This window comes from Phoenix dactylifera, chromosome 1, assembly GCF_009389715.1.
Source record: "Phoenix dactylifera cultivar Barhee BC4 chromosome 1, palm_55x_up_171113_PBpolish2nd_filt_p, whole genome shotgun sequence".
In the NCBI taxonomy this organism is placed as follows: domain Eukaryota; kingdom Viridiplantae; phylum Streptophyta; class Magnoliopsida; order Arecales; family Arecaceae; genus Phoenix; species Phoenix dactylifera.
The window spans coordinates 2,183,283-2,206,181 of record NC_052392.1 but is presented as its reverse complement, the minus strand read 5'-3'; the positions used below and the strand labels follow the sequence as shown (position 1 = coordinate 2,206,181).

General features: G+C 37.3%; 1 protein-coding gene across 1 annotated transcript; it reads left to right on the top strand.

The window, feature by feature from the left end:
* Positions 1-833: 833 nt before the first annotated feature.
* Positions 834-19,038, top strand: LOC103720122 (protein translocase subunit SECA1, chloroplastic). Its single transcript, XM_008809688.3, has 20 exons — positions 834-1,443; positions 1,903-1,975; positions 3,929-4,135; positions 6,194-6,297; positions 6,444-6,623; positions 6,844-7,062; positions 7,917-8,030; positions 8,219-8,332; positions 9,716-9,883; positions 11,820-11,995; positions 12,630-12,696; positions 12,767-12,913; positions 13,721-13,816; positions 13,907-13,975; positions 14,578-14,679; positions 16,287-16,538; positions 16,696-16,763; positions 16,931-17,048; positions 17,382-17,621; positions 18,629-19,038. Exons 1-20 carry the CDS (start codon positions 1,033-1,035, stop codon positions 18,746-18,748), a joined length of 3,045 nt encoding a protein of 1,014 aa, XP_008807910.2. The 5' UTR covers positions 834-1,032; the 3' UTR covers positions 18,749-19,038.
* The last annotated feature ends 3,861 nt before the right edge of the window (positions 19,039-22,899 follow it).

The window sequence follows — 22,899 nt, the reverse complement described above, 5'->3', positions numbered from 1 at the left end:
AAAATTCAACGTGTGCAACAATTCTATCAAATTAAAACAATTAATACTACGAAAACTCAACAACCATCCATGCATGTGGAACAAGCAAGCCACAAAATACATCATTACCATATCATAAATCGACAAAGATAGACCTGAGTTATGCAAAAAGGTAAAGAATCAATGCAGGGAAACAAATCTTTGAGAGAAAAGCAAGAAAGAAAGAATCAACTAGGAGATGAGCAAGAGGTTGGAAAGTGATAGATGTTAATATCAAGAGATGAATGAAAAACATAATGCAAAATACATATTGTTATCTGTATATAATATGTAAAGAAATATCCAAATAATGACAATAAAAAATATGTTATGATGTACATTAAGTGCATACTATAGAGTGTTATGAAATAGCGTCATCAGAAAATGGACGACCATCAAACAAGATAGTATGCAAGCACGTGCACTGTCATACACGATTTGCAGTTGCTTGATGGCCGCCAAGAACTACACAACACTCTATGGTGCGTAAGCCGGACAACAACTTGGATGGAAAAAAAAAAATAATACTCATGGTCAATGGATCATTGGAGGTGGTATAATCAACAGATTTTCATTTGTATATGTCAAAAAAATAAATTGGGAGTGATAATTCTGGGACAATCTCTACGCACAAGATTTTGTAGAACACTATTCATGTATAACAGGATGTTCACAGCTATCTTCTTTCTCAAGAGGTGCTTTGAGATTCCCAACTATGCAGATATTGCATGATTTAAATATATTTTTATTTAAATTTTTATTCCAGGGAGTGGCACAAGAAAAAAGAAAAATCTATATAAATTCCCAACTCTTATCCTCCCCGCGATCTCCCCTTTTTCCCTCCAGATATGGTTCTGCTCCCTGTACAACGAAAAGAATAACCGAATAAACCACTCTAAATTCGAAATTTTGATCCCTTCCGCTCCAATACTTCTCCCCAATTTGATCCTCTGTAGCTCCCAAACCCTAACTCGATCGAATCCAAACATCTATCCTCTCCAGTTTTGATCAAAAATGGCCTCAACCCCGCTTCCCATACCCACGGCCAAGACCACTCCCCTGCTCTCCCATAAAATTCTCCTCTCTCAGAGAAATTTCTGCTGGAAATCTGGGACAGGAACTAGTTTTTCGGGTTGGAAACCCCGCCAAACCTATAATGATTTCATGGCGAGAACCGCCGCTCGTGGCCGTGCGAGAAGGCAGCGGCTCGGTGCTGTGAAGGCTTCTCTGGGTGGCCTCCTGGGCGGGCTCTTCAGGGGAACCGATACCGGTGAGGCCGCGAGGCAGCGATATTCGGAGACCGTTGCTTTGATCAATGGGTTGGAGCCGGAGATGTCTCGGCTCTCAGATTCGGAGCTGAGGGAGAGGACGTCAGTTTTGAAGGAGCGAGCACAGAATAATGAGTCGCTGGACTCTCTTCTTCCTGTAAGTTTATTTCTATCCACTTCTCCTTCTTCGCCGCCCCTCCCCTCCCATTCTTACTGTTTTCATTTGCTATGATGGTATTGCTATATGTGTTTGTTTTTGCTTGTTCTAAATCTAGAGGTTCCTAGAGTTTGCATCTAAATATCGTATAGATAGATTTCAGAACTGCTGCTTGATGTAGTATACACCCAGGGAAGCTCATCAGAACATACAAAACATAGATGATTCTTCATACAAACTAAGGACTGCTGCATCGCTTTAGGAAAATTGCATGAACTGGAGTGCATAAATGCAAATGAATTGGCTGGAACCATAACTATGTCTAGTTCTGAAATTCCAGCCTTCGTACTGAACTTCTAATACTGAGTTGTTTACATAATTTATCATTGACATTACCATTTCTTCATAGATAATAGCAAGAATTACTTTCACTTACCAAAGATGATTCTCTGTTATCAGGAAGCATTTGCTGTAGTGAGAGAAGCTTCAAAGAGAATTTTAGGCCTTCGTCCTTTTGATGTGCAATTAATAGGTACCATTTTCACTTTTCATTCTTTTGCTTTGAATATCTATCTGGTTCGTTTTCCTGACTTGTTTCTTAAGCATATTTGAAGATGTTCTATGATTTTTATCAGACTGCATTTTGTAAGCATGTTCAGAGATTCGATACAGGACCCAAAATGGAACTTCCCAAATGCAAAATCTTTCCTAGTCTAAAACATAACAGGAGATTGGTCCCCCATATCATCCATTCTCACCTCTTTCCTTTCATTCTCTTCATTAGTCAAAGTTCATAATGGCCATTTTGCATCCACAGGATTCAGGGCTCTCGACAAAGAGAAATAACCTTCTGCAAATATATATTTCCTTGAGGCACAAACGTATGGATCAGTTCTTTTTTTTGGAAATAATTCTATTCCTTAGAATTTGGAGGTTGCCTCCCTGATCTTACTTTAAAATGTAAACAACATGAAATTTGTCGTTGTATTATATCCCCTACACCTCACACTTGCTCCTATTCCTGATCCTAGATTTTAATCTTTGAAAAAGGACCAAAGTCTTAGGCTTCGTTCATATGTTTAAGAAGCCTAAAATTGATATGCTTATACCTTCATCGAGGTGAAGATTCATTTTCTTTCACAGTATAAATGAATCCTCTCAGAAGAGAGAAGTGGATTATACTGTTCAAAAACCTGCTTAATCATGAAGAAGCCTTCCTATCTATTTTCAATATTGAAAATGAAGCATGTTTGCTGATTTTAGCTTCTTTGGGTCTTGTTCTTGTCAGGTTATATTACAATTGAGTTCTAACACAACCATTATGCTTCTGTTTTTCTGCCCTGTGTTGGGCTTTGGGTTTCATTGTCTTTCAATGTTGGAACCTCTATGGCTCTATGCTTTCTCCATTTTCTGGTGGAATCTTGATGGGATAGCTTTCCTTCTGAGTTCAGCCGTATGCAGCAACTTGATATCAATTTTTTTAAAATACAAACATATTTTCCATCTGTCCTTGAACACATGATCAAATATCCTGCATTCAAATACCAATGTGCACATGGATAATGCTGACCTGGCCATGGATAGAATTCCTTATTCTATGTATATCCCATCAATTTAGCAGACTCCTGTACCATCATATAAATGGCATACCATGTGCCTTTAACATGTGTGTTCTTATACTTACACAAGGAGCTTCAATTTCACAGTTTGTACACCTATGCTGGGTAAATTCATCCATGGATCAGTGAGACATACTTCACAGTTCACTCTAATGGATGTATCTTGAAGATCCTAAGTACTATGCACAGCTATTAATAATATTTTCAACTACCCAATCAAATGACAGATATGGGTAAGACGGTGAATTATATAGTAAATTAAAAATGAGAAATCAGTTTATTCTCTCCATATGAATTATGCATGTCCCATTTATAACATACAGTTGCAACTTTCAAGGCAACATGCACTTAATTATTTGTATCATCTATTCTGCTTATAGGCTACTCACAACTGAGAGTGAAATTGAGGCAACCTCCATCATATGGTGACATCTTTTGTAAGGTCTCTTCATTAGACCAAAGTTTCAAATATTCTCTTGCCTTATAAACCCTAAATTATAGTTGCATTAGCTGACGAAGCCTGAGATGCATATTCTTTCTATACCACCTACAGGCCACCCGTTCTGCGACCCCCCATGAGGAGTGCTCCCTGCTCATCTCACATTTGATTAATTAACAATCCGTTGTTTATTTGAAGCAGATCAATCCACCTAATGCCTCACTTTTGTCCTTAAAAACCAAACCTGCTAATCAACAAGGAGCTTTTGGTTTATTCAACTCTCCGTTGGTGCAGACCCTTAAGAAAAGAATGTGTTGCTATTTGTTATCCTGCAGTTGATTGAACGAATTCATAAACAGCCCTTTAACTGCTTTTAGTCAATACATTTTTTTTTAATGCTTATGCTTTGCATTTTTGGCATGTGTAGGTGGCATAGTTCTTCATAAGGGGGAGATAGCAGAAATGAGGACCGGAGAAGGAAAAACACTGGTTGCTGTATTGCCCGCTTATTTGAATGCATTAAGTGGGAAAGGAGTGCATGTTGTTACTGTGAATGATTATCTTGCCCGACGTGATTGTGAATGGGTTGGTCAAGTTCCACGATTTTTAGGACTGCAGGTTGGGCTACTCCAACGTATGTCACATCCTTTGAGTCATGCATGCTTATGCTCCAGCTCTATCATTTCTCATTTTGAAGAAATTTAACATCTAATCAAGATAAAATTTTTAGAACTTTATAATGGTCAACAATCAGCACCCTTCTTGTCCTATTTTTTCTTTTCAAGTATATTTATATTGATGATCAGATAACTTGTGTCTATGTGCTTATTTATTGTTATTTGTTTACTCTGGTGACGATATAAGCTTAGATACTGAGGAATTGCATTTTCAGCATCATCTGGAAAATGGAGAGTAATTTGTGATCTAAGTGAAGGGAAGGGGCTATGAAAACACAGGTAAAAGAATGTATATGTAAAGACACCATGATGGTCTCATGTGTGCTTGCTTTGACTTTAACCAACTCTACCAACAGTTGAACCCAACTGGATTTGGATCTAGAGGGATTCTGGCCCAACCCAGTCCAATGACATTGATGTATCATGTATCTTCTAGACTCGGAGACTCTAGCCAACTTGGTTGACCATTTTTGGAAATGGATCTGGTCGTAACAAAATTTTAACTCAAATTAAGTAGGCTTCGATCTGGCTTTTGAGCAAATTCTTAGTAGATCTTGATTTATGCAACTATAGGCATGACATACAATTATTTTTGATTGAATAGTTTTAGATTTTTGTGTGCATATAGGACCCTGATTTATCCCATTTGTGTGAAACTTCCCCTATGCGTGTATACAAAGTGACCAAGAAAATCTTTGCTAATTCAAATAAAACCCCATTCTCATTAGCTCCATCTCTGTAATATGGAATTGGACCCAGGGTGATGGTTTGTGGGAAGCAAAAGACAGTCTCACCTCTACCACTGGTTATTTGACTTAGTTTTTATTTGAAATATCTTCATATAAACCTTACATTTTCATAAAATTGCATATAGAGGTCCCACATAAAAAGAAAATAAGTTAAGCTACATAAGTGAGGGCAGGGGTAGAACTTTTTTTTTACAGTCATAATAAGTTCAACCAGAGGCCCTAGTCAAAAATTTTTGTATAATTTAGAGGCAGAGTCAACAGAAAAGGTTGTTTTATATGATGACCAGAGGTTTTATTGCGATATTTTGTAGATATGAAAGTATTTTCCAAAAATGTGTGCCTATATGGGCTGTTATGTGTTGTAGTTATATATATTGTATTCGTTGAGTAACTAGTGAGATACTACAAAAAATTGTTATCCGTGGATCTGAAAGTTCTTTACTTTTGTTTATTGTTGTTTGTGATGAATAGCTATTTAACATCAATCCTTTTTTGGTTGAAACACCAATCCCTTTTTTGTCTTTTTTTTTTGTGGAAATATCAATCCCTTTATATTGGTCTCTACTTATACATATGGAATGTTCCTTGCAAGATTCGCCGTCTTGGTTTTGGACCTTGTACTGGTACCATTCTATTCTAGTATCGGTATACGGTGTGGTACGAGACGGCAAGGCGTATCGAGTTTCGATACAATACGAGACTGCATACTGGTACAGTACACGTTCGGTATTGTACGGTATTAATCGGTATGACAAACCTTGGTTCCTTAAATACCTAGTGAGGTACTACAAACATATGTTATTGATATAGTCATAGGCAAGGTCCGCCGTACCGGTACCGGTGGCCGGCCGGATCGGTACGGTACCGGTCCGGTCCGGTATGTACCGGCCGGTACGCGGTGATTTCAAAAACCACAGTGCGAGGCGCTGTGGTTCTTAAAAAAAAAAAAACGTACCGGTGCGAACCGGTTCGCACCGGTACGAGACCGGAACCGGCCGGTACGGGCTCCGAACCGGCCGGTACGGGTGCGTATCGGCCGGTTCGGCTAAAAAACCGGAAAATACTGGTTTTTTAGTGGTTCCGGTACCGGTCTAGAATCGAACCGGTACGTACCGGCCCGTACCGGCCGGTACGGGCCGGTACGGCATTCCATAGTCATAGGTTCTTTACTTTTGTTTATTATTTTTTGTTATGAATAATTATTTAACATGAATTCACCATTTTTGTGGAAACATCAATCCCTTTCTATGTGTCTCTTGTTGGCAGAGAACATGTCAAGTGAGCAAAGGAGAGAGAATTACTCATGTGACATAACTTATGTCACGAACAGTGAGCTTGGTTTTGATTATCTAAGGGACAATCTTGCTATGGTAACTTTCGTTCTAGCTTAAATTTTCAAATCACTAAACTTTCCCTTTCTTCTATTTACATTGTTCACTTATCCATTTTCTTATAGTGGCAATACTCATATCTGAAGACTTATCCTGACAGATGTTTGGCATTCTCGTATATGCAGAGCATTGATGAGCTTGTCATGAGGGATTTCAATTACTGTGTGATTGATGAAGTTGATTCTATTCTTATTGATGAAGCAAGAACCCCTTTGATCATCTCTGGACCTGCTGAGAAGCCAAGTGATCGGTACTACAAGGCAGCAAAGATTGCAGCAGCTTTTGAGCGAGATATTCATTACACTGTAGGAAATGGAGCATGATGTGACTCGATCTCTAATATAATTTAGTTTCTTTAGTATATTAAAGTAATAATTCTTCCAACTTCCATATTTTAGCTCAGTCATTCAGAGCATAGTGAAAGATAAGGCTTACCTTGATCAATGTTAATGTTAATATTAATACTGTTGAATAACTTGGTGAAGATATTTACTAGTATCGTGTGTTATATGGTTTCCATTTCAGGTTGATGAAAAGCAGAAAACTGTTTTACTTACAGAGCAAGGTTACGAGGATGCAGAGGAAATACTGGACATAAAAGATCTATATGATCCCCGTGAACAATGGGCTTCATATGTTCTAAATGCAATCAAAGCAAAGGAACTCTTCCTTAGAGACGTGAACTACATTGTTCGTGGCAAGGAAGTACTCATCGTGGATGAGTTCACTGGTCGAGTTATGCAAGTGAGTATTCTTTTTATGTTTCCATTGCAATGCAGAGGGAACATTTCATTATCTATCGGTAAAATAGATAGCTCACTTTGGTAAAAGTGGAGATTCTTACTATGGGCCGGATGCCAAGGACCGAAAAAGGGTGACCATGACATCTTAAAGTTTTTTGTAGTAATGCTAATCATTATGGATACTATATTACATTCTATCTCCTTTCTTAATTATCTAGTTCTTGACAAGTCTTCCTGGATCAGTAAGAATCGTAAACATATGTTACTTGAATTATAGAAAATGATAAAAACCTGAGCCAGCAATACATCTGTTGACTGTTCGATAGAAAACAAGCACTCCAAACTTGAAAGACAATGTCAGGTATGCTTATAATTTTACATGTATCATAATAAGCAATTCCTTTGTCAAGCGTTATGCATGTCCTTGTGCTGCCTGTGGCATTCTGACAGGATCATCCCATGATTTGTAATTACTATGTTGTTAAAATCACTAGACAATTGTCTTTTTTTTTCTTTTTTTTTTTTTTTTTTGGACTCAATAAATACTATGCTCTGACGTTATCATGGTGCTTGGTGCTTATGTGATTAAATTGTGATGTTTTCAGAATTTTCCCCTGCTCTTGAATATTATGTTCTAAAGAGGATATTCCTAAACAAAGGCCTTCATATATGAGTCCTTATTGTTGTTTTTATAAACCACTCTCTTATTGGTTATTCCATGTCTTCTACTTCGCTTCTTTCTTCTACAAATACTTGGCTTTACTGAAAACCCACTTTGCACTGTAATTTGCAGATTTCATAACTTTTTTATAAGTTTTCTAAAATTTTATTTATGTTTTTTTTCTATTTTGACAGGGCAGGCGATGGAGTGATGGTCTTCATCAGGCAGTTGAAGCAAAAGAAGGCTTGCCTATCCAGAATGAAACAGTGACACTTGCATCAATTAGCTACCAGAACTTCTTTCTTCAGGTGAGACTGGTATTGGTGTTTGTGTTCTTTTCTTGTGAAGTCACCTGTGGAAGTTACATGGAACATGTGGGGCCTAATCTGAGCAGGAGATACAATTAATAGAATTTAACCCATACTTGAAATTTTAAGTCAGTTTTGGCATCATTCCAGCTTTAGAGAGTCTAACATTTGTGTATGTCAATTGACAGTTTCCCAAACTTTGTGGCATGACTGGTACTGCAGCAACTGAAAGTACAGAGTTTGAGAGCATATACAAACTGAAAGTTACCGTTGTTCCAACAAATAAACCAATGATAAGAAAGGTATCCTTTTTTTTTTTAAAGGAATTCTGTTTATAAAGAAGTAACACTTCTGAAATTGATAATTACTTGCTTCTCTGCTGGGTGGTTATGAATTTGAGTTGCAAACATCCAAAGTGGCTTGGCAAACAGATTGAGTTATTAAACACGGGCTACTAGCAAAACTCTTCTGACATGAGTTGGTATACCTGATGCTCTAGTTTCTGACTTTCTTCATTGTGATGCAGCTGTCAAATGAGTTGTTGCCTGGTTTTTTTCTGTATCGCTCCTTGTTAGCTCTCTGCAAGATTTATACGTGATTGCATGGCTTGAATCTTTAGTTCATATTGCATTGCTTAATGGTTAAAGTGCAACTTCAATTAGGTATTCCCCTATTTCTAGGAAAATTGATGCTTGCAGAATTTCCGGTAAAGAAAAATCCATCAAAAGAGCCTTTACTTTTGAAGGGTGAATAGAAGCATATTTAGTATGTTTTTTTAAGAAAAAAGGGAAAGAGTTGGACATAAATTATGTGTTTAAAGTCTATAAAGAACATAATATGCTCAATTAGTCTGATTATGCATATAAATAAATGACAATCTTGTAATAAGGAATGTGGGTTGGAGAAACAACAAGAATGAACAGGTGTACTGATGAGCACAACCTTGCTGAGTGGGGAAGAACTGAATTCACTTGGTCAAGATGATTGAAACTTTGACTCTGAACAGTAAAGTAAAGCAAAGTTATGCATGAGCTTACACAGGTTGATTGGTCAGTGAAAGAAGCTAAAAAGATATCAAAGAATAGGGATCAGAATCATGACCTTCATGGGTGCCACGTATGACCGTCTGTAGGAGTGAAAAAAGGCATTCTAAAGGTGAAGTCTACAGTTTCTTACTTTGTGTTTGTTGTTTGAAATGAAAACAGGTAAATGGAGTTATTGGTTTTAGATGAAAGTAGAGCATGTATTGGGCTCACAACAGACACCAGTTTCTTGAGCAGCTAGGTGGGTCAGTTAGGTTGGATTTAGGGATTACAGCTTGATAAAATAGCGATGAGAAAGATGTACATATAAAGGAGAGAGAGAAAGGTCAAAAATAGAGGATTAAGGTTTCTTCTTATGGATCAGTGGCATTGTTTAGAAACAGAAAACAAGGTTAGATATTTCTGATGTAAAACTTTACAAGGTTCAATAAGAAAGACTTTCTTGTCAATTGTGGAGGGTAAAAACTCATTCCTTCATCCCAAAGCTTGTGGAGGTCATCCTTATTGCTTTTAGACTTAAAAAACAGGCTTTCATTACAAGCCATGGATGCAATGATAACGATTGAACCCTGTTACATCTCGGTCCTGTAAAACCATCTCAGATGTTGTTTTTCAAAACCTAAGCACCTTTTTTCTTTGCAGGATGACTCAGATGTTGTTTTCCGGGCTGCAATGGGCAAATGGCGTGCTGTTGTGGTAGAGATATCCAGAATGCACAAGACTGGCCGCCCTGTGCTTGTTGGTACAACTAGCGTCGAGCAAAGTGATGCTTTGTCAGAACAGTTATGTGAAGCTGGAATTCCTCATGAGGTATGGCATCAGTTTCATTCTCAAAGCAGTCAAATATTACTTTGGCCCTTATTTTTTTCAAAAAAATTGAGCCATCTTCCACCCTTGATATTCTATTAGACCTGACCAAGAGATTTAAACTAGGATCATCGACCCTCATAGTTATCTAAATATAAGTTATTAAAAATTATATCATACCTCATAGTTATCTAGATATAAATTATTAAAAATTATATCATAAACTAAAAGTCAAAAGGGAAAGACAATCTTCAAAGGCTGAAGTCAACAATGCCTTCTTTTTGGTTAAGTAGTGGACAAGAGGCATTCTTTTATAGATTTTTAAGTGATTTAATTCTGTGCTAACTCCTGAAGAGTCTAAGAAAGAAACTGAGTGTTTCTATAACAAATATCATGCTGAGTAGCTGTGGCAGACTAGATTAGCCAATCAGTTGCTTTTGTGCTTTGCTGAAAAACCAAGATGCCTTTACGTATAGTATACCTTTGACTCAAAATGCATTTTAAACAGGTTTATTCATCACAATTGTCTGATGAAGAATGTTTGTACATCCATTATTTCCCAAGTACGTTCTCTTGAATATTAGTCAAAAATTAGGGCAGTTAACGAGCCTAGATGTTAGAGTTTGTTTTGGTCAAGTAAAGAAAATTTAAGGATTATTGGGAAGTTTAAGATTCCCATCTTCTCATAGGTAGCCTTGAGGGATCCATTTTTATGAAGGTCTGCCTGAAAAGGTAATTCACCTTGATGCTTTTTAGGCCAGTAGTGACCTTCTTGTATGCCCTGTAGGGCCTTTCTTGCAAAAGGGAGTTATCTATAGCTGTTTGAGTTAAATTTGGGATTGTTTTGATGACCTTATGTGGTTTATCTATTACAATTTCTTTTCTAAATTTTTTCCTTTGTATATAATATCAAATTAGAAGTTTTCGAACAAGATTTCTTCAATTCCTTTCTTCATTCCAACCATATAGGTTTCCTTTGGCTGACTAAATGAGATTTATTTTAGTTAGCATGCCACATTATGTTTCTCTAGAAATTACTTGAATGATGTCAACTGAATTATCAGAAATAATAACACTGCTCATGATCCATATGTAGAAGGCCTGATTCGGAAATAACTTAACAGTTTCTGGAGAAAAGGGAGATCATACATAAATGGTAAGTCTAGCACAAGAATTGAATATCATTGACTTGCAAATTTAACATGACTTGCTCAGCCTTTAGTTAGGTTAAGTTGATCATGATCTGTTTTGACATAGCTTGAGAGCCCCTTCTACATCATTTTGCTTATAAAGATGCCGTCATCATTTTTTTTTTTAGTGATATATCCATTAAATAATTTATCTATGCTTCCTGCTTTCTTATGCCACTTCGAGTAGCATTGACTATCATTTCCTTATACAACATTTTGTCTGTTCTTGCTCTTATTCACTCACTCAATTCCAATCAAGGGCATAACCATTTTGTTGTTTACTACAAGTTGTGAACATATACTTTCTCATCGTTCTTTCCTTCCTCGTAGTTCTCTTGGTTCTACTAGAATTACTATTATCATGAATTCATCATCTAACATGACTTGAGTTCTGGAGAAATGCCCTCATATTGTCAAGATTTGAAGCACTCTGAGAAAGTCTTAATTGAATTACTTATCTGAGCTTTATTGGCATCTGCAAGTTGCTAATTGGATGGAACACAAATTAAGTGGGCTTAGTCTAGCTTACAGCAAAATACCTTAAAAGAAACTTCTTGAGCACTAATGGACAGTGAAAAGTTCAAATATTCCTCAGCTTAACAGCAACCCTTCCATCCAGAGGACTTTCTTTCTTATTCAAAGGAATGCCCGAGTTAAATAATGTGGTCTTAGTTCATTTTTATCAAGTACATTCTCATGCTCATTTTTGGAAATTAAAATTTGCATCTGAAAGTGTTGTCTTTATTAAGGTCCTCAATGCAAAACCAGAGAATGTGGAGAGGGAAGCAGAAATTGTGGCACAGAGTGGACGTCTTGGGGGAGTGACAATTGCCACTAACATGGCAGGACGTGGAACGGATATCATCCTTGGAGGTAATGCTGAATTTATGGCAAGATTGAAGCTACGGGAGATGCTTATGCCGAGGTTCTCTCTCTCTCTCTCTCTCTCTCTCTAGACAGTAATCTAGTCTAACCAAAAAAAGTCACGTCTTTCAGCATGGTCACCTTTAGATTGTATGCCTTTCGAATGTCAGCATGTCTGTTCTAGTAGTCTAGTCTGCTTAGGACAGTCCAGACAAGCTGCTTTATCATTAAAATTTTCTTCTATGTTCTATTTTTTGTGGCTGAATATATATCTTGTAAAAGTTGCTTCTTCTTCCTGATAGAGCATCTCGAACTTTATCCACCAACAAAAAAGACTACATATTGTATTAATGTCCTGATTCTTGGTTCATAAGCCTAGTAAACTAGGTTTTGATTGTTCTGGGCCTGACTAAAGCCTATTTTTCCTATTGTTCAGTACTACAGCCAGATCTTATACCAGTTCAGGGCTTGTGTTTTGTGTTGACTTTCCCTTACTCTTATCAGCAAATTCATCTTGATATCCCATTTTTAGTATCAGATATTAAGCTCTATTAATTAATAGTACAATTGCACCTTTCTGGTTCAAGCTTCCAGCAACCAAAATTGTGATTAGAAATTTATCAACTCTCGTAATTGTCATGCATGCTGACATGTTTGTTACTATGGCTGTTTCTAAGACGATATAAATGCTGCAGAGTTGTCAAGCCAATAGAAGGAGTGTTTGTTTCTGTCAAAAAACTTCCACCAGTGAAGACTTGGAAGGTACATTTATGAACTGGGTCATAGTACTGTACTTGACGTAGTAGGACTTCAAGCAGTTTTATGCTTTCAGGTGAATGAAAGCTTATTCCCATGTGAGCTTTCTAAAGACATGGTGTCCTTGGCTAAAGATGCTGTGGAATCAGCTGTCAAAACATGGGGACAAAGATCATTGACTGAGCTTGAAGCAGAAGAGCGACTCTCTTATGCCTGCGAGAAGGTGAAATTCATATGTACAATGACAACCTCTCATGTATGCTTAGTTATATCGATAAAAGTCAATTGAAAAATGGAAGTAAAATGAACATCAATTTTTTATTTTCAAAATATGTAAAGTCGTGATCATAAGCTGTTCTGGAATTATAAGTATGGAAAAGAATATTTGTGACACATTCTTCGAATCCTAGTGCTCCATGCTTCTGGGTCACCAACCAATGAACAATTGATAGTCCACAATCTTTCTCAGATTTAGATGCTTTGAATGGATTCTATCTATTATGCGTAAAGGTCCAGGAATGTTGATCCATGTAATTGATCATTCGAAGCTAATCTTTCAAGGACGTGGGCTTAAATTATCTATCATAATCACATATCAATCAAAGCTGAGGTGGCTTGACATCTTTCACTTGCCTGGTGTCGGCTTATCCCACTTAAGGCAGAATTTTAGGTACTTGAATGCTTCTGTCTGTGGTGCAACTTTCATTTTGTTAAAAAAGAGTTTGGTGGTTGCTATAGTTTGTTCTTCTAACAAAAGCTAATTTGTGTAATTATCTTGATTATGTTATTTTAAATATTTTTAAACTTCCATCCATTTGGGAAGCTAAAACTGCATCCATGGCATTTTTTTTAGGTGATAATCTTCTCATCAGCTCTTTCTGTATAAATCATAATTCTACAGTTATTTTCAGTTCATTTCCTGCCGTTGCTGGGAAGTTTTCTTTTCAGAATTACTACATCTTTACTGTTAAAGATGCCAATTATGTTGTATTGCTTAAAAGCTTAGATTGTGTGCTTGCATACATTTTAGGGGCCTACACAAGATGAAGTTATTGCGAAGCTGAGGGATGCATTTATGAAGATTGTTGAAGAATATAAGGTTTATACCCAAGAGGAAAGAAAGAAGGTCGTCTCTATCTGCCAATCATAATGATGAATGTATATATATTGTAATAGCATCAGCTATAATAGGTATTGGTTCCAAACATTTGTGTAGGTTGTGTCAGCAGGTGGACTTCATGTGGTGGGGACAGAACGCCATGAGTCACGTAGAATTGACAATCAGGTAATAGCTGAATTATGTAGATGCCTATGGAAAGTTAAACATCATGCTATTACCATTTATTTTATTGTTGTCTCCTTGCTATATGTTATGCTTATATTCCTTTTCTTTTGAAACATTTCTTGGCATCTGCAAATATGCATGTAATACTTTGTCATGTATAGAGCATATGGATATGTATGAGTGTGCATCTTTTTCTTCCTTCATGTTATGATTGCTATAACAACATTGTCATATGACAGTTCTAGTTGTACATCTCCATTGCATTTATATGTCCCCCTCTCCCATGGGTTCAACTGAAGCTTTATTTTCTAATCTTTTAGGACCTATAGTGAGGGACCTTAAATTGAAAGATGCAATAATTTTATTTAGTGTGTGATTGTGTTGATAACCACATCAGTCTAAACATTGCATATATATAGTGAGTCACAAGTTGACGGTTGACCATCCACATCATGCATATTCAACACTAGCTGAATCATAACACCCAAGATCCTTGTGCATGCACTATCCAATTATTCTCATATGGGAGCTGATATGATATATCTTGCTTGTCTTTCGCAGCAAGGTTGATAAATCTAACTTGTGTTGTTGCATGTACAAAGCTTCGTGGTCGAAGTGGAAGGCAAGGTGATCCAGGAAGCTCTCGGTTCTTTCTTAGTCTTGAAGATAACATCTTTAGAATCTTTGGTGGAGACAGGATACAGGTCATACCTAACTTCTTAAACATTTATCTATCCAAAACCACATATACTGGAAGATAACTGCCATAGCTAATGTAAAATGATGTTACAATTAGAACCTTCAGATGTAAAATTATTTTACAGCGAACTGGGGCTTTGTCCACTAATTACAATTACTCACTGGCTTTTCAATCAAGAATGTCTTGTTCATGTTCAATCTGGTCTTTAGATATGGTGTTAGTTCTAGAAACCACAAGTACAGGAGATTTTGTAGTCCAGTAGTTTCTGGTTCCTAGTCACAGCGATTGATTGGATGACTTGTACACTTTCCTTTTAACATTTGCATAGATGTTTTTTGAAAAATGGAAAAACAGAGTATTAATTTCTTATGCTGATGAAACATTTGGCTGAATGTTTCTTTTAACACTAGTGGGTTTTCTTTCCCTAAATGTCTATTTTGGATAAATTCTTATATTCTTGTAGCACCATTAATGGTGAGACATCATTTCTTGTGTTTCTTCTTGGACATCCAAGCATTCTTTCTGAGCAGAAGTGTGTCAAGTGAAGTTTTGAAATATTTCAGATTTTAGACTTCCTTTTATCATGTATATTTTTACCAACTTCTTGTTGTACTTTATTCTGAATATTTCATTTAAATTATCATCCTTAGTGCTCTGGGAACCTATTATTTGCAACTGCACTTCACCACCCTGACATTGTGACAGGGTAAATTACATGTACATCTCTCTTCATGGTATTAATTGACATTCTCTGATCATTCAGAGAGTAGGCCATATGGTTCTCTGTAGTATCTGGTGCTCCAAACCATTTTCGTACAACAAAATAGCATAGATACCTGCAGAACAAAAGCACATGATCATTAAAGTTTTAACTGAGGATATCTAAGGCACAGAGATACTCCTAAGCATATTTGGCTAACTTCTTTTTAAATAATTTTTCCCCTGACAAGTTTGTATTTCTTCACATTATGCATGTTGCCACCTGCTCAAATATCTCTTTTGTGGCGACATGATTGTGCATAATTCCCGTTTTCTTAGATAGTAGTGCACATGAACTTTTCTTGTTAGAACTGTGTAGTTCTCATGATCATAGTGTGCAATGATACTCGTCAAGGTCCACCGTACCGGTCCCATACCGGTTCTTCAACAATAAATTACCGGTAGCGGATTTTACGCTGATCTGGTACTGGTCTCAGGCCGGACCGGTACGTACCGGCCCGTACCGGCCGGTACGGACCGGTACGGTAGACCATGATACTCGTGCTAAAGATCTTGCTGTCTTTGTCAGTAGTTTCTCGTCAAAACTTACAGGTCCGGTACTGACTTTATTGTTGTCAAGTTTGAACTTCAGACATCTAGATGCTGGATTATATGATCTCGAGCAACTATTGTCAAGAATGTGCTTTGTATCATCTTTTATAGAGTAGCTATTTCAATTCTTGACCTTCTAAAACCATTCTCAAGCTCTCTCTTTTTCTTTATAGCAGATATTTCTTGTTTATCAACAATGACAAGCTAAGTAGGATGCTTGCTGATGCATTATTAACCATGTCCTTTTATAATGGTTAAATATGATACTTGCTGAAGCATTTCTAATCATACAAAATGTAGGGTTTGATGCAAGCTTTTAGAGTTGAAGACCTGCCAATTGAATCAAAAATGCTGACAAAGGCACTGGATGAGGCTCAAAGGAAGGTTGAAAATTACTTTTTTGATATTAGGAAGCAGTTATTTGAGTATGATGAAGTATTGAATAGCCAAAGAGATCGTGTGTATGCTGAGAGGAGGAGGGCACTTGAATCTGGTAACCTACAATCTCTCATCATAGAATATGCTGAACTTACAATGGATGACATCCTAGAGGTAAAATTGGAGCCAAGAAGTCATAAATAGTTTCAATGTTTCCAATGCTCGGTTTATGCTTGAACATTACAGTATTGCATAATAGTTATTTCATAGAATACGTTTCGAATGATTCCTGTTACCTTGGTTGTTCTTGTTGTCTTTTGTGTGTGGTTAGGCGAACATTGGTCCAGACACTACAAAGGAAACCTGGGATCTTGACAGACTGATCGCAAAACTCCAACAGTAAGATGAATCTTGTGTCCTTGAAAATTGTATATTACAAAGAACAAGTTAAGCTCTACTTGATTGAATGATAAGTCCTCAATGCCAAATAATCTGATGTAGCATCATCATTGCTTTTGCAAGGATCTCTTCCCACTTATATTTATTCTTATGACACCATTTGGCAGATATTGCAAACTGTTAAATGATTTGACACCAGAGTTGCTGGAAAGTAAATGCTCAAGCTACGAGGAATTGCGAGAATATCTTCGTTACCGAGGGCGTGAAGCATACTTTCAGAAAACGGTGTGACTCTCAGTTTCATATCATAATTTCTTCCCTCAGTTACAATTATGATATATAAACCATTCAAAATAGTGGATTGTTACTGAGGGCATATGTTCTTGAGTTCAACAAAATTGGATCAATAGAAAAATTCGTGCTTCCAACACAGAAAGACTGATATATTGTTACCTCAACAATTCTTCTTGTTGAATTATCCTGATGCTCTGTACAAATTAATATACATTGCCTCTTTCTCTCCACATCTCTTGTGCAGGCTAGAGTACAATTTCATGACATTATAGATTTCATCAAGGGTCTGAATTATCTTTTTTTATCATTTTTTTTATTTTGCAGGAGATAGTGGAGAAACAGGCTCCAGGGCTGATGAAAGAGGCTGAGAGGTTCCTAGTTTTAAGCAACATTGATAGGCTATGGAAAGAACATCTGCAAGCCCTGAAATTTGTCCAGCAGGCTGTGGGCTTACGGGGATATGCACAGCGAGATCCTCTCATAGAGTACAAACTAGAAGGATATAATCTCTTCTTAGAGATGATGGCGCAACTCCGAAGAAATGTTATTTATTCTGTATACCAGGTTTGTCTCTCCCATTTAAGAAGACAAGCTTTATATGCATTTACATATAAACAGATACGATGCACATGTAATATATATATATATAGGCTGCGGTTATAATCCATACGAGGTGTATGGAGGGGACTTCGCATCCACCATAATTTGATGATCCAAGTTATAAATCCAATTTCTGAACAGTTAGATGTAAACAATTAGGTTAAAATGCCTATGTACAAAAATCATAAATTTTAAAAACTGCTTGCTTATGCATCAAGTTCTTCGAAATATATGATTTTAATGAAATAATATAGTATGTTGATTTTGGAAATGATGCATAGGCTAGGATCTCCAAAATACATTTTTTTATGCATAGATATTGTAGGTGTTTTAGATCACATCCACCGGTTTAGATTGTAGGTTTGCAACTTGGATCATTGAATTTTATGATGGCCCTTCTTGACAGCTCATGTGAATAATGATATATGTCAAGATGCACAAACCATATCCAAATTTCAGTTTCTTTGGACCACTAACGTATCATTTTCCCAATTTTTCTATGGGATGCTGGTTAAATTTTGCTCTAGATTTCTAATTTATTTTTTTGACTGATGCATGACATGAATGCAATTCCCATCACCAGACCTTGTCATCTAGCATTGTCATTTCTCTTTCCAAGTCAAGGGAAATTCCGGAGGGTTTCTCCATGTATACGAGCTTATATTACAATCAACAGTATAGCTCTAGGCTCTTCCAACCCAGCCAGCCTTCTAGATGATAGCCCATCGTTTTGCCCAGAGTTGCCTTGGCAAAACAATCAGCACCAATTTTTAAGAACCTGATGTCTTCAGCATTATCGGCTGTGAGAACTTGCTCAATTCTGCGATTGAGTCTACTGCCTCAAGTTATGCTTTTTAGCAAACCTTATCTTGTCGGGAAAGGAGCTGGAATTGTACATTATTTCTGATGGGCTGCTGCTTTAGACAGGATTTCTTCCTCAATATTGATGTTTGTCATGCTATTTGTTGCAGTTTCAACCAGTAATGGTGAAGAATCAACAACAGAAGGGGGACAATTCACTGAAGAAAGGGTCCAAAAGAAAGGAAGCTGATACCAACACCAACCCCATCAGTGCAGCACGGACAGCATGATAGCCTCTTGGTTTCATGAAACACGAAAACACACCTTAGTATTTTTCAGTTACAGGACGCATCTATGCTTCAAAAGATCGGTGCGCTCGTGTGCCAAAGTATCACGTAGGCCTCGAGGCTGGGATTTTGATGCATCATATCATGTCTCCATCGGTGCCTGTTAATCTTGACAGTAGTATCTGGAAAAGGAGCAAACAAACAAGGAAAATTTCTGTTTACATGTGCAATGGATCATCATGTATCTGTTCAGTGTTAAGATAAACAGTAATCGAAGGGGGGAAATTGTGAAATGTCTTCAGAAAAAGTAAAATTTTAGGAGGAGACAACTGAGAGGGAGGTCCCTAAAGATTTAGAAAGATCTCTGTGCATGTTTAAAACTATTTAAATCTTTGTGTTAGTGGGGTTAAAATCTTTTAAAAAAAGAGAAGATTCTAGTTGATGCTTTTCTAATCTACTAACAAAGGACAACATATATTGGGTGGTGGCGCAAAGGCGTCTCATGTTTGAGTCCTTGTAGCATGGTTTAGAAAGAAATGATTCCTAAGAACAGTTGAAAGAGAGACCAAAGAAAACCCTGGCAGGTAATTCTAATGCGGTCAGATCGACAGGACAAATCTGATGCTGGTGTTGGAGGCCCCGCAAGTGAGCCTTTATCACAGTGGTCCAGCCACCACCTTGGATTTGGAAAGCCAAGGCGTGAACCCTCGTTGTACGAACGGAATGGCTTTGCCGACCGGGGCGCTGGGACTGGTCCACCGCGCGCAAAAGGTTAAAAGAGAGAGGCCTCATGGTTCATGCTGCAAAAACATTCAAAAGAAGGCTATGTTTGGTTGGAAGGAAAGGCACTAGCGTCGCATATTAGGAAATCTAGACACTTGAAATGGAACCGGGGGGGGATTCCAACTTTTTTATATGACAGTAGAGGAAGGAATCTCAATTCCTTTGGAATCACAATTCCTTCATTTGGAGAAATGGTGATTCCTTTCATGCAGGGAAGAAATGGTTATTTTTGCGAAAATAGGAATGAATGATATTGTTTTTGCAATGAAATGATTAATAATATTTAGAGAATAAAATTGTAACAAATAGCCAACCAATATTTTTCAGTCACTTTTTTTGCTTTTGCAAATAGATTTTTTTTTTAAGTAATAAATCTCAAAATCAACATTTTGTATATTTCTTAATTCTGAGTTTACCTCAATGTGAAAATATTGGCTGAGAATAGAGAATATAGGGTATGGAGGGGACTTCACATCCACCCACAAAATTTCCTAAAAAAAATTGAGGAAATAACAACCAAACCCTATATTCTCTATTCTCTGTGTGGAGCAAGGCCAGAGCACACATAGACGCACCCTCAAAGCCCCATCCTAGCTCTAGCATCCGCTTGCCCACAGAAGGCTCCGAATTTAGGGCACGACAAGTCATGCTCCGGATCTGGGTCGAGATACCCTATATTCTCTATTCTCTGTATAGAGCAAGGCCAGAGCGCACATAGATGCAACCTCAATGCCCCACCCCAACTCTAGCATCCGCCCACCCACATAAGACTCCCAATGGTATGAGAAGTGGCAGTAAGACCATACATTGGTTAGAGACTGTGGGAGCCAGAGTAAATGCGGCATTTTCTTAGATTGCATCACGACAAGGTTGAATTTTTCACATGGCATGATGCATCTCGGCATGTCACAGTACACAGGCATGTTTAATCTCTGTACAACCTCATTTTTTGGTACATTAATTCTTGCCTCAAGATCATCTTTCATCAAAAGGGAAGGACAAATTAAACCCAATTCGAAGCCGATCGCATGCGATTTGAGTCCAATCCATTCACAGCCTAGCACTCACACCCCTGAGTCCGGCAGCACCAAATACCACACTCCAACATGAAGCCCCACCTTGCAGTGTCCCATGTGAAAAAAGGATGTTGGGTTGGGTGCTTTGGGTTCAGGCACATCAGATGACAAATCCTTAGGTCCAATTGTGAGTTTGAAATGTCACACACTCCATAGTAGGTGGTTAGCTCCATTCATGCCTGTGGTCCATGGTGTGGAGTAATCATGTAGTAGAAGACACAAGAAGGGAAGTTTTCTCTCTCTCTCTCTCTCTCTCTCTCTCTCTCTCTCTCTCTTAATAAACCTTTCTCATAGATCATGAGGAAGTTGGTTAGAATTGGTTTCTTATGTTCTTATTAATGCAATGTGGGTCCTCCAAAGGAGTCTTCGTAGGGTGCTCCTCATTAAAGTCCATGCACAAGCCTTGGAAAGGGCCGGGCGACAGTTGTTTGCATCCATGGTGGGTCCTTCCCTTTCACATGGGAACCATTTAGTGTGCTCACGGCAAAGATTTGGGAAAAGGAGTGCTTGCTAGCTTTCTTCCTGCTGGTATTACGACAATGAAATCAAATCATTCCCACAGTTCACCGTACATGCTCAAAACTATTCTCCAAACGTTTTGGTACAAGCTTTCCATTTTATAAAGCTTGCAACGCAAAGAAATGACTCGGATGCACTCGATTTCTTCACTCAATTGACCATTGCTATGAGCTTGAGTTGTTATATATCGAGGATTGCTGTTTTCTTGAGTGTCGTAATTGATGAAGATTTTGCCGTGAGCTTGAATTGTTACGGAGGAGGATGGATGTTATTTAAAGTATCATAGTTGATAAAGATGTGCTTATGTTTTCTAGGCATCATACTTGGTGGGGCCGTATGTAAGCTTGAGTATGTCTTTGATTATTCGGTATAGTCGGTAATACGGATTCCTCTAGTGGATAAGCCTTGGCTGAATTTGGTTGCAAGCAAGTGGAAGGATTTCAGTATGTGGAGCTATGTGTGCAAAGGTTTGTGTGGATGAGTGCGACGTATGTTTAATGATAATTTATTTGGAAGGGTTTTTTTTTTAAAAAAAAAGAAAGAATACTAGAAAATATGATCAGAAAAGAGCAATCTATTTGACCATTCTATAGAAACAAATTGGTCTTTTTCATAACTGTCTTTTTGAAATCACCTCCATGATACAGGAAAAATAAAAAGGTAGCATTCGCTCTACGTATAAAGAGAAGATACAAGGGAAAAAAGAAGAGCAAAGGATAAGAATGAAAAAAAAAAGAAGCAAAAGAGGTATCTAATATATGTCTCCGTAAGGATCCGTATGGGTCTATATTTAGTTCCAAATCGGTTATTTGCTGGGTTAGATCAGGGGTACTTATACAGGATTAAGAAATCCAAATAATATCTTCCGGCTAGCCATTTTGGGTGAAGTCCTGAATTGTTAAAAAATAGTATCAGAGCGGACCTAGCTCATAATCTATATGGATTAGGGGACATTGCAGCATTGATCTATTGGGGCTGACCACAGGCCGATCGTGGTACTTGTGATTGGATTTGAACCCTTAGCTTGACAAGGATGTCAGTGCTTAAATGGAGAGAGTATGTGATGACTCGTGTATGCGTGTGTTTAGTCCTACATCAGTTATTCGCTCAGTAGATCTTGGATACTTTTATATTTTAGGTGAGGTTCTGGGTTGTGACACTATCAGACATACAACTAAATAGAATATTGTTTAGGCTTGAATTTGATTGCTATAATATTTTTAGCATTTCCCTAATCTGATCCATCATGCTCTTAATCAGTTTAAAGTTAGATGTCACGTGAACAAAACCTAATATTAATACTTTGTCTCATGGTATCGACCCCATAGTCAAATTTGATTATATGATCTCAATATTTTTGAGAGATTTTTTTTAATGATTCCATGTTTAAGCAAAACAAGAGTTGTCATATATTTTCTTCTATGAAGAGGTACAGCGACCACTATTTCCTCTTGATTAACCACATGTCAAAATTTTCCTTGCATTTTATGCCCTTGAATCTTTCATTTAAAACACCTAAGTTATATTTTATATATATATGAAAATAAAGGAGGAGGGTTGCTCCCAAAAACCTAAGCTTTATTTAGTAGCTTGAAAATTTTATTAGATAAATATTTTTTTAACGATTGCCATCAATATTGCTAATTTAATCACCCAGTATTGCATGCAAAATACACTACTTTTTTAGCATCCTAATTGGCTGAATTCGTGAAATCTCTTAAATCGATCCAAGAATTAATTTGATGATATCCACTCTCTGATTTTTGGGGAAGATTT